At 41.9% G+C, this 12,936-nt stretch overlaps 1 protein-coding gene across 6 annotated transcripts in view; it reads left to right on the forward strand.

Annotated features, from left to right (window-relative positions):
* Positions 1-12,936, forward strand: part of FGF14 (fibroblast growth factor 14) — a 622,404-nt gene that overhangs the window by 436,470 nt on the left and 172,998 nt on the right. The window contains exon 1 of one of the 6 annotated variants that reach the window (XM_029210352.1): positions 12,523-12,715. The exons of the other annotated variants lie outside the window; for them this stretch is intronic. Coding sequence (XP_029066185.1) covers positions 12,523-12,715 — 193 coding nt within the window. Of the gene's footprint in view, positions 1-12,522; positions 12,716-12,936 lie in introns of those variants that run through there. 6 annotated transcript variants of the gene reach the window in all.

Below are 12,936 nucleotides of genomic sequence, written 5' to 3' on the forward strand. Positions count from 1 at the left end.
GAAGTCCAGAACCCAAGGGTCTTCCTTTCTTACTGTCTTCCTTCCTTCCCCAATCACTGAGTGAGTAGCTAGCTGGGAAGCGTCCGCATGTACCAGGCCCTGGGAAGGCGAGCCCTCGGGTCCGGAGCCCTGCACTCGGGTGGCTGGGCATGTTTGGGAGGCAAAGAGCTCATCCCCGGAAGCTTTAGAAGCTGGGAGTTGGTGGGAACGCATTTACTGAGGCGGAGGGTACAGTGCCCCTTCAGAGGGCACGTGAAGAAGCTACAATAAAGGTCTGGGAATTAGGACCCCTGGTTTATCTGCCTAAGTAACCTGAAAAGTAGAACGCAGCGCCTGAGCATCTGTCTGGCTCTTGTAGCGGGGCACCAAGAGCTAAAATCAAATCTTCGTAGTAGAAAGACATGTGAAATTGCTGTCTCCAGTTTGTAGTCAGAATTCCCTGACATAAACTAATCTGAGACTTGTCCTGCTAGAACTAAATCCCCGGAGAAGATCACTAAGCCCATTTTATGCGGTGGTGCACACAGGTCTATGAGCATGACCGGGGCTCTCTCCTCCTCAGCCCAGGTGGCTGCACCAGTTAGGTATCTGGGGGAAGAATAATTCTGCTTGGACCCTTTATCCCTGTTCATTGGGAACAGACCCATTTACTGATATGTCTCGGTGTTTCAAATTATATATATTTGCCTGCAAAGTAGAATAGCTGCTAATCCAGACTCAAAGCCAAAGACTTCTTGTAACCATTGGATACTCTCATCTCTAGAAACCAGTTTCAAACCTCTGTAGGGAATCAGAGGAAGGTAAAGTGAGTGACAACATAAAAAGGGAAAAGGGGACAAAGGAGTGAGCAAAGAGACATTTAGAGACCAGGGCTACAGAATTTGTTTATTTGAAACTCTCCATGACGTTCTGCCTGAAATTATTCTTTGTTTCTGAGGTTCCTCCTTCTCTATCCCTCTGTCCATATCAAATTCACTGAAAAATATTTCTGATTCCTTTAAAAAAATCTTTAACTTCAATGATACCTTTCATTTGTAGTCAGTGTCAAATCTAGAGTGAAGGCAAAATCTTACCTAAGGAGCTAGTCTACATTTCTGAAAGGAAACAGCAATTACCTACTACCCCTAGAGCTAAATAAAAACGAAAATGGAATGGGGAAAAAAAGACTTTCTGAATCTATTTCCTTCATTTGGTGATAGCCTCAGGCCCTAAATCTCATCTTGTAGAGCATCACATGTTTAGCTTTAGTTTTATTCAGCTCAATTCTATGGCCCTAAATCTCATGAAAGGCGTGTTATAAACTCAAGGAATTAAATTCTTCATGGATTTATGTGTGACTCAGAAAATGCATCCTCACAACCCACAGGGGACCAAAATGGCTCTGTTTCCACAATGTCTGAAAATTGCTGTACTGTTTTTTTTTTTTCTGAGAGATGCAGTAATTAAAGTCATAAGAAATTCAGGTAAGCAGGTGGTATCAGAGAGTCCCAGCCAATAATAAGACATCATTGAGAGCAGGGAGTAAAGTAATGGGGGGTGCAGAAGCAGGCATTAGTCAGGTTCAATTAAGTAAACAGCTGTTGTTAAAAAGAATTCTATTTTGTAGGAAGCAGTACTCTCATTTAAAAACTGGCATTCTGGAGCAGATACCTTGTCCATGCTCTTGGGGTCGGGGGTGGTGATTATCAAATTCTAGGCAGGGCTCTATTTTCATGTGCTTTAGATAGAGGGTAGGCTTGGTAGACTGAATAATAGCTGTCCCCACTGCCCCCCACCAGAAGATGTCCAAGTCAATACATGGAAATCCCTAGTCCTGCAACTGTATGTTTAGATGGTAAAAGGGACTTGGCAGATGTGATTAAATTAAAGATCTTGAGCTGGGAGATGATCCTGGGTTATCTGGGTGAGCCCAATGTCATCACTAGGGCCCTTAGAAGAGGGGGGGAGAATGGGGGCAAAATCAGTAGTAGTAGATGTGACAAGAGAAGAAAGAGGTTGGCATGACACAGGGAAAGGACCCTGAGCCATGGAATGAAGTTGACCTCTAGAGGATTAAAAAAACAAGCAGTTTCTTTCCTCATCATTTCCAGAAGGAACCAGCTCTGTAGATATCTTGACCAAAACCCAGTGAAACTGACTTGGGACTTCTTAGGTCCAGAACTGAGAGAGAATAAATGTATTGTTTTTAAGCAACTAAATTTGTGGCAAATTGTCACAGAAGCAATAGGAAACATATTGTAGGTTACTGAGAAGGACTCAGGGCATCAATTTAAGGATATAATTGTTTAGTTCTTAAGTACAAAGTAGGAACTATGTTCTGCTGAACCCGCAAAATGGCATCAACTTATAATGATAACATTTCTTAAGTGCATTGCACTTTGGAAATTACTTTCACATGCAGTTTTTAGAAGTAGATTCCCAGATTAGAAGGAGATAAATAGCAATTTTTTTCAGAACCCTAAGGCTTAAGTTATTTAGCTAGACTTCCTAAAACTCTGAAAACCAAAGCAAGGATTGGCCCCAGAGGTTAGAACACTTAGAGCATGACTTAGAAGGAGGTGATCTTTGAGTTGTAAAGAGCTTTTAGAGAATATAGAATGTAGAATATAGTAGTTTCTGATGGACTTCATGTAGCTAAAGTGTATGAATGATACACTGGCTTTTACCTCAGTGTGTTTCTTAGTCACTAAAGTGTGCCAAAAATATGAGAGCAAATTTTCATGTAATGATTTTTTTTAACCAGAAGAAATACACCAAAACTTTTGATGTCAAGATTAGAGGTGATTTTATTTATCATTTAATTTTATATTCCAACTTTTTCTTAATGAGTATGTATTAACTTTTATAGTCAGAAATGTAGTACTGGGTGTTGTGTGTTCCTTCTTTCCCTCCCTCTACAGTTGTGATTCTTATTCTTGCTTTGGAAACAGATCACTTTGAGAATTGGATGAAAACTGTGAACCCAGTTTTCATAAAAATGCACATGCGCCCCATTTTTTTCCTTTAGTACAAATGGGGAATCACAGATAATCCTAAATCCATCCGTGAAACTGCTGAGGGTCCTCAAATCCCATGTGAGAGTCTCCATCCTACAGTTGGTGCTGTGACAGGTAGTCAGATTTTAAATAGCTGGATGGAGATAGCTTGGTAGAAAAAGGATGTACTTAAGATCTGTTTCTTCCACTTTCTAGCATTGTAAACATAAGAATCACTTAACAACTCTGGGACCTAACATTTATCTTAAATGGAAATTATGACACCCACTTCAATACATGTAAAAGGTCTTCACAGACTATTATACAAATATTATTTAGGTGCTTTATAAATTGAGAGAGACATAGTCTCAGTTTGTGTTCAAAGAATTATGGCTACAACCTATAGTCTAATTTATTCTTAATTTCCATTGAACTATTATTGAGAAAAATTTCAAAAGTGAATTTAGGTAGATATTGTCTACATTCTTAGGGTGGTAATGAAAACAGTTTTCTAAGATTCTTGGACTGGGAATTTTCAAGTCACTTTTCTTTGGAAATCACTAATGCTTTACAGTTATCTTTACCAGAGTTATGAATTTAGCTATGTGTTTTGGCACATGCATATGTATATGTGTGTGCATATGTGCATGGGTGCACATGTTCATATATGTGTTTAGCCCATTTATACTACATACAAAGAACATAATTAACCTAGAACCTTTCATTGCTATGAAAGTGACCATTCTAGTAATCATTGAATATAAATTGGTTACAATGTTAAATACAGATAAGGCTATATCATAAGTGCACACAGAATCTTCGCATTGAGAATGTAAATGAAAGTTTATTTCTCATTTTTTGGAAATTGAATAATTTTTTCTGTTGAAATATTCAATATTCTTTTTTTAACATCTTTATTGGAGTATAATTGCTTTACAATGTTGTGCTAGTTTCTGCTTTATAACAAAGTGAATCAGCTATACCTATACATATATCCCCATATCCCCTCCCTCTTGCGTCTCCCTCCCACCCTCCCTATCCCACCCCTCTAGGTGGTCACAGAGCACTGAGCTGATCTCCCTGTGTGATGTTGCTGCTTCCCACTAGGTATCTGTTTTACATTTGGTAGTGTATATATGTCCATGCCACTCTCTCACTTTGTCCCAGCTTACCCTTCCCCTCCCCATGTCCTCATGTCCATTCTCTACATCTTTATTTCTGTCCTGCCCCTAAGTTCTTCAGAACCTTTTTTTGTTTTAGACTCCATATATATGTGCATACGGTATTTGTTTTTCTCTTTCTGACTTAACTTCACTCTGTATGACAGACTCTAGGTCCATCCACCCCCCTACAAATAACTCAATTTCATTTCTTTGTATGGCTGAGTAATATTCCATTGTATATATGTTCATTGCAGCTCTATTTACAATAGCCAGGACACGGAAGCAACCTAAGTGTCCATCGACACATATATTCAGTATTCTTTTTAAAAACCCGATTCACTGATATATCGTTAAATCGATGTTATTATCATCTCCCACAACTCATGTAGAGTGAGGAAAGATAAGTCATTGCTCACAACTCTGAAATGAATGCTATGCACATTTTGAGTTCACTTTAATAAAGCAGGCTGGAAACCACTGAGAGTATTTTTCCAACATATTAGCCAGATTTTAAAAATACACTAGATTTGTAAATCGAAGCCATCTGCTTATATCAATCTGGTATTGCTTCTATAAGTAAGAATGTTCACAAGTTTTCGGTACCAATAGTTTCCACTTTTTCTTTATTGAATCAAAATATTAAGTGACAATAAAATTCCTTCCAGGTTTTTTTTTTAATAGATGGAAATCTGTTCCCTATGAGAAATAAATATATCCAGCAAAATTAATCAACAAGACTGTTATAACATTAATGCAATCAATTACTTCTTGAAAAATCTAACTTAAAACACTTTAACATTCGTTTCGATTATCCTTTGAATCTAAAATAAAGGTCAATAATACTATCACAGAAAAAATAAAATAAGGTTTTGAACTTGAATTATAAGGAAGGGATACACATTCATTCTTAACTACCTGAAAATTTGTCCCAAGTGCATCTTAACATTACTTTTTGATGTTCTTCCAAATGAGTAAAAAATGAAAAGGGTCATCAGTACTGACTAAATTCTCAGAATTACCTCATACATTTTCAAATAAAACCCATTTAATCCAGAACAAAGGATGAAAACATAAATGTCAATATATCCTTTTTAACTCTACTCAAGCTCATCCCAAATTAATTTATGATAACTTATTTGTGAAAAAATGTTGGGCCTTCATATTTTATCCTTAATTTTAAGTGTTCAAAAGTGATTGACTCACAAAGGGAACCATGTGACAAAATGGAGTGAGTCGCTTATTGTGTGGAGATGATCAAATAAGTAAGCAGGAAATATTTGAGGAATATTTGTTTCCATCCTATCAATCCTTCCAGTTCAGACTCACAGGGAGATAAAAGAATTAAAACAACAACAACAATAATAATGAAACTAAAGATATTTCAGAACACAGTTTCTCTGAAGCACTTAAAATCTATTTTAACCAAAAGATGTATGATGTCTAAGCAAAATACAGAGCATGACAGGGTTAATAAGGGTACAGTCCCACTGACAGACTTACATAGTCCCATTATACCCCATTTCGTTGAGTCTAAGATGCAAAGGTTTTTTTTAAAATAAATATCTCTGAAATTGATATACATCTTGTAATCTGTGATGTGACATAGTTGAACAAAATGTTTTTTTTCCTTTGTAGCTAAATGATGCATCTTAAAGTCAATGGGTTCTTAGATCCGATGAATTTGGTTACATTGAAATAATGGCTGTGGCAATGACATATATGAAGAAACATAGGTAGACTGTTACTTTGTGAAAATAAGAAGTGTTAACATTTAGTAATGACATCAGTATCACAGAATATGCTCTTTAGAGTTTTTTGTTTATTTGAGGTTGAAATAATGCACTTGTTTTTAGTAAACCATACGAAAACTTACATATTTGGAATTTAAGCAGCCTACTCAGTAAAATAAACTAGAATATAACAAAAATGCAGAAGGCAAGGGGAAAAGGCTCTTTACATAATGAAATCAGTATCAATAAGACTGTTTCTTGTCTATATCTTCTCCTCCCTTAGGCTTTATTTACTTTTGTATTTATAGATGATCAAATATGTTCATCTAGTTTCCAATGATGGATTCAATGTAACAAATTTGAAAAGGGGGCATATTGTCAATTGGCAGCCTGAAAGCAAGGGAGAAAACAGGATGTGTATTGGGGGGCGGGATGAGTCACAAAGATCAGTAGCATTGTCCTCTACAATCCAAGTGAAGTCAGTCTCGCAACCTTCAGTAAGCCCCAAATCACTGTTGGAACTCAGAACTCAAACTACATGTCCTCTTAGGGATATAGAATGGTGATTCGGGAAGGTTGTGATAACGAACAACTTGTATTAGGAAGCCACAATATAAATGTCATTGTTCTTGTTGGGACATTAACTTACTTGAAGGTTGAGGTCTTAAATAATTGAAATGGTATTTTAAATCGTATATAAATATATGATTATATTGGGTTGGCCAAAAAGTTCGTTCGGGTTTCACGTACCAGCTTACAAAAACCCGAACGGACTTTTTGGCCAACCCAATATCTAATATAGAATTGTCGTGGATTTTTCATATTAAATATTTTGCTAATGCTTTGGTTTTAAAAAAATTACATGTCATGTTAAGTTGAGCCTAAATGATCAAGCAAAGTCTAGAGGACTCTCTGTATATCCTATTTACAGGGTTGAGATTGTGTATATTCCAAATAGAATTTTAGATTTCTTTCTTCTCTTAAAGAGATCAAGCACCATGGGGTAATTTATCCTTGACAGACTGGACTAAGCAAGATTTTCTGTTCCTCATATTTGGTGTTAACTGTTTGGCTGTCTTTGTATCCAACTTCTTAATTCTTTAAGCCCCTACTCTGCCTTGCCCCATTTTAAGAACTGGGTATGTGGCAGTCAACAAATGAGACACAAAATATGTTCCCTCTTAGGCTTGTGTTTTAAAAGAGCAAGATAGTCCAAATAAATAAGATACATATTAAAATACATATATAAAAACACATAGAATTTTTAAAAGTTGTGACTGCTATGCAGAACCTTAAATCAGGGAAAGAAGAAGGGATTGACTGTGTTTGGAGGTTGCTATTTTAGCTAGATTTGTAAGAGAAGATCTCAACTGGGATGATAATAAGTGAGCAAAGATTTTGCAGGAGGTGAGAGAGTCAGATGGAAGAGCAAGCACAGAAGTCCTGCCATAGCAACGTGCCAGGTAGGTTGAGGAAGGCAACTGGTGAATGAAGAGAGAAGCAGAGATGGTGTCAGATAACAAATGAAGGTAGATGAGAGATACAAATCACATGGAGCATGATTTGTAGGCACTGTGAGGACTTTGGTTTTTACTGAGGTGTAGGATTTTGAATAGAGGCGTAATATAATCTGATTTATACCTTTAACACTTTGGTCACAGTGTTGAAGGCATATCAAAGAAGATCAAGGGTGAATCCCAAGGGACCAATCAGGCTGCTATTGTAATAGTCCAAAAGATCATGGTGGTGGGTAGCAGTGCATATAGTGGGAAGTGATCTTATGGTAGATCTATTTTGAAGGTAGAGTGAATACATTTTGTTGAGGAATTACATAAGAGGTACTGAAGAAAGAAATGAGATTAGTTTGATGCCCAAGTTTTGGGGCCGGAGGAAGAAGAAGAATGGAAATGTCATTCCAGAGATGGGGCAGATTGGAAAGCAGGTTTGAGAAAGAAGAAAGAGTTTAATCTTGGCCATGTTAAGCCCGAGATGCCTACTAGACATCTTCATAGAAGTGTCAATGTAGGACTTGGTCATTGAAGAAATGAAGACCTGAGTGATGAGTTAAATGATTACCAGTAGCTATCATTTATTGAATTTGCACTATTTGGCAGGCACTGCTGTGTTTTATATACATGTTCTTATTTAATCCTCATAATAACCTTATTGCATTATTGTGACCATTTTACAGAGAAGAAGAAATAGAAACTTAGGTTTAGATGAATTGCTCAAGGATGCACAGTCAAGCCTATGATTGCTTTACTCCAATTGTGATTTTAGCTACTGTTTTATATTACCGAGGGGAGTGTGGGCAAGAGGCAGTAAAAGTGTCCCAGGTAGAAGGAAAAACATATGCAAAGTAGAGGGGCCAAGGGAGCATGGCATCTTCTGGAGACGTTGCGAGCACAGGGAAGTAGTTGAATAATCAGCTTCTAATGAACTAATGCTTGTGTGGTACTTTACAGTTTTAGAACTCTTTTCTCATAGGCACACATACTAATCTCTGTGAGGGAGGGAAATGTTTTTATTATCTCTATTCAGTGAGTAGGGAAAGAGCCTTACAGAGCTAAGTTCACAAATTTAGTCAATTATGAACCAAAGTTTGACCTTGGGCTTCTTTATTTAAAAAAATAATTTTTACATTTCTAATTACTTAAAATCTTTTCAAGTACCCAGTTCGGAGGTGAGGAAATATACATGGGAATACATACATTTTGATCTTGAAAAAGACATGGAAATTGGAAAAGAATTTCCGAGATAGAAATGAGTGATCTGGGACATCATGACAATAATAGCTGTCATTTTTAAGCACTGAGGATGTACCAGACAATGGACAAGGATCTTTACATTACTAAATTTAACCTCACAAGAATTAAAAAGGAGATTTTATTATCATCTCAGTTTTAGAGGTGAGGAAATTGAGGCTGAGAGAAACTGAAGCAACTCACTGGAGGTCATTATACAGCCAGGATGGAGCAAAATCCAGAAATGAACGAGACTGTCTGAAATCAGAGTTCAGACGCCTAACAGGTTGGTCAGGAGCCACTCTACCTGATCAGTACTATATTGTTTGTTTTTGTACATTCAAAGGTGAAATGAACGACACCGAGGCGGTTCTCATGAGTGTAACATTATTTTCTGAATTACAGCAAGGTATAGGATTTCGGTTCACCCGCCCTGAACGGTTTTCACTCTGGTTTTTTGCACACGCTTTTATCACAGCTTAAGACAGCAGATGGCTCTCTTGCGTTTTCTTTCACTTACCTCTATCTAAACAACTAAACAGCGTTTAGGGGAGGTAAAAGGAAAACGTAGAGATGAAGCTAAAAGACCTTGATTAGCCGAAGTGCTGCCCCCCACCCCATGCTCCCTTAAAACCAGAAACCACCTAAGATAGAAGCGTTTAAGGCTTGTGAAATTCACACTCTGAGTAGACGCCCCGGGACTGAGGAGTCCGCTGTTTCAGGCGCTGCGCCAAGCGTTGGAATAAATCAGGAGAGAGTATTTCTTGGTTCTCAAAAAGCTGAAAAGCTTCATGCTCCAATGTGGGTTACTAATGCCAGTGGAAGCCGTGAGGATTAATTTCCTTTCCGCCTTGGGTGGCTTGGGCTGGGCAGCGGAAAGCTGCTTCTAAGGGCAGAGAGTATCGGAGCCTCTCCAAGCCAGCAGCGCGCCCACGCTCAGGGGAACCTGCTTGCTCTCCGCGCGCCCTGGCTGTGGCCGGATCCTTGTCCGCGGTGCTGAACCGCAGCTGGGCGTTGAAGGGAGGGGTCCGAAGGAGACAAAAAACCGACCTTCCCTTGGATTATACAAGCCAAGGAATTGGGGAGAACCCTGAATTGTAAGAAAATGCCCGGAAAGAAAAGAATTAACACAGCTATAATAAGAAGCAGCTTAATCTCACTCTGTTCAAATTATTATACTACACATGTATATCACGAGGATTAAAAAAAAAAGAAGCTAACTAGGTTATGTAATTTGGGGCAGTTGTACTAGATTGAAAAGGTCACTATACTTAACATTTTGCTTCTTTGAAAAACTCATTACTAGCTTTAGGTAAATATGTTTGCTTTAATTGTAAAGTCGTTCGGAAATTCCAATCTGTACTGTCTGAAATGTCCAGATAGCCACTCTTCAATAATGGAAGGTAGGAGTAGCTACTATTTCTGTTCAATACGACTTATTTCGGTGAATTTCTTAAAAGAAACACTTGAATAGCCTTTTATTAGATGTATCCATCTCTGCAAATGTCCTTCCCTTTTAAAGCAAGAACATGGCAATACTAAATACACTTAGTAAACATGTAAGAACAAAGACATGTAAAAGAGAGAGAAAAAAAAGGTAGACATGGAGCAAAATAGTTAACACACCCTTTTTTCTTCACTTTTTCTATTTCATAGGAGATTAAGGATTGCAAATTCCTGGGAAAATTACTCATGAATATTCCTTTTAATAATCGTAGTTATTACATATATAGAGATTTCATGTATATAAAACATGGTAAGGTGGGGAAAATAAGCTTACAGAGTATGTTCTTTAATGTTAAATAGTATATACATTATTCTAAAACCAGTGATATCTGCATTGGACCCAAATCTACACACTCCTCTTAGATGAAATTCTCTTCCCCAAGAGAGGCTTATTGGTAAATACAATGAAAAACAGCTGAGCACTAATTGCTTCCTTGGAGAGACTGTGGATAAGTTCCCTAGAGCAGAAGGTGTCTAGCCTCCCTGTAATCAGCCCTTGTCTGAACTTCTCCCACTTGCCTGGTTGCAAGTCTCTGTAGTACTTTACTGCCTATTCCTGAGGCAAAGAGAAAGTGGGTGTTGGTTCAGAACTGCTCCCAGGGCTGCCTTCCGAGTGTGTCTCTCCTCTTTCCAGCTCTAAAGCGGTCACCAGAAAAGTGATTGTTACAAGTACCAATTATCAGATGAGTTTTCTTTCCTCCGTTCTTCACACTGGATTGCGAGAAGTGTAGTTTGTGCGTTTCTTTTCTTTACCTTCTTGGAATGATAAGCAAACAGTCTAAAGGGAAGAGGAAACGGTAAGAAGCCATAGGAGCAAAAGCTACTCATAGTTCTGTGGCTCGGAGTGTGTCCTAGGAACCAAGGATCTGTATTCATCCAAGCACGCATTGTTTCTCTCCCAACCTCCTTTTCTAGGGTGCTCTGCACTGGTTCCCCTCCTCCTGGACCTTCATGTTTTTGGTTATCCATGACAGAATGCTGCCAGGACACAGACAGGAAGTCAAGGAGAAGAGGCAGCAGCTGTTGTATTTGAATTTCAGACATAGTTCATATGCTTTGCTCCCTGGCTCCCTACCCAGGGACGCCAAAGACGGCAGCTCAAACTGGAGTGTCCCTCAGTCTGGCTGCTTTCTGTTGTCGCTGGAATACTGTGACACCCCGCCCGCCCTTAATATTCTGTGGTAGCTTCTTCAACATTCCGTTCCCGCTGCCGTTCTGCAGCAGCTACAGCTGCTGCCATCTCTTCCTCCAAGTGCTAGAGAGCAAATTTGGGAAGGGGGTCTTTCCGCACCACCTCTCCACGCCTTGTCCCTTTCCCTCCTCCCTCCTTCTTGCTCTGCTACGGTTTCAACACGACAAGCCTGCTTTTCCTGGGAGCAGAAGGGAGAGTCCAGCAAGTTTGGGTGGATTAGGTAGGGAGTGGAGGCGCCTCCCTCCTCGGGACACACTCTTCTCCCTCCCCCCCGCCCCCTCCTCCTTCCCGGGCTGGAGAGGCTCTGGTGCTGAAGGGATTAGCGGGGAGGGCGGAAACCACCTTGCGTTCCAACCACGGCTGAGAGTTTCTGTGGACCAGGAGGCACGTTAAGATCCAGAAGCCCTCGCTAAGCCTCGGAAGCCTCGGAGACCTGCGAGTTTCATCCAAGAAAAAGCGCACTGATAATTCCTTCAATTTCACCCGCTTTGGCTTAGCCTCTCAGCACCCCACCCCCCTGCCATCCGTTTTGGCTTTCTTTTACAGTATTACTAATATTTTTTAAAGTCATTATATATATACCTTTTTCTTTCCTTCTGAAGACTGGCCTAGGAGGGGGACGGGAGGGGAGTGTAGCGGGCTGGGAACGAAGCGCTCTGATTTGAGATCTCCGGGGAGAAGATTGCGCTCTCCAGATGCTGATCTCCAAGGCACTTGACGATCACCGGCGGACTCCGAGAGCGGGCGGCAGCGGCGGCACGGGCCGGGGGGCCGCTCGAGTCCGGCTCTGAGTCCTGCCCAGCGCGCTCTGGGCGGACCGACGCGCGGGACCCGGCCGGCACCTGCCCTCCATCCCTTGCCCGGGAAGAAGGCAGCCGGCTCGACCTCCCGCCCGGGAGGCGGGCCGGGCAGGAAGGCGGCGCGAGCGGCGGCGCCCGCGGCCCCGGCCCCGGCCCCAGTCCCGGCTCCGACGCGGCGGCGGCGGCGGGCACGACCTCGGGCTCCCGGCGTTCGCCCCGCCGCGCCCCGGGCGCATTTGCGGGCCCGGCCCCGCGCTGCGCGGAGAGGGCGATGGGTCCCAGGAGGGACTGAGCGCTCCCAGCCCCCGGCCCCGGCCCTCCGGCCTGCCCTCCTCGCCGGCCCTTCCCGCTCTGTGTCCCCAGCTCCCTCCCCTCGGCCCCGCCCTCCTCCGGACCCGGTCCCGGGGCCACCATGGCCGCGGCCATCGCCAGCGGCTTGATCCGCCAGAAGCGGCAGGCGCGGGAGCAGCACTGGGACCGGCCGTCCGCCGGCAGGAGGCGGAGCAGTCCCAGCAGGAACCGCGGGCTCTGCAACGGCAACCTGGTGGACATCTTCTCCAAAGTGCGCATCTTCGGCCGCAAGAAGCGCAGGTTGCGGCGCCAAGGTCTGTGCGGGTCCCGGTTGGGAGGCGCGCTCTCGGATCTATCCCCTGTCCCCGCCTGCGTGGGGCCTTTTCGGGCTCCCCTGCCTCCCTCCGTCTCTCACCCCCCCCCTCCCCCAACACAAGTCTCGCTCCCGAGCGCTCCGAGCGCCTGCCGCCCTCGGGAGCTGGGCATCTGCTCCCAGGCAACCTGTAGCCACTGAAAACTCAAGCCGCCAGGCGCC

Source organism: Monodon monoceros, unplaced genomic scaffold (assembly GCF_005190385.1).
Source record: "Monodon monoceros isolate NGI ecotype Baffin Bay Population unplaced genomic scaffold, NGI_Narwhal_1 Super_Scaffold_8, whole genome shotgun sequence".
NCBI lineage: Eukaryota > Metazoa > Chordata > Mammalia > Artiodactyla > Monodontidae > Monodon > Monodon monoceros.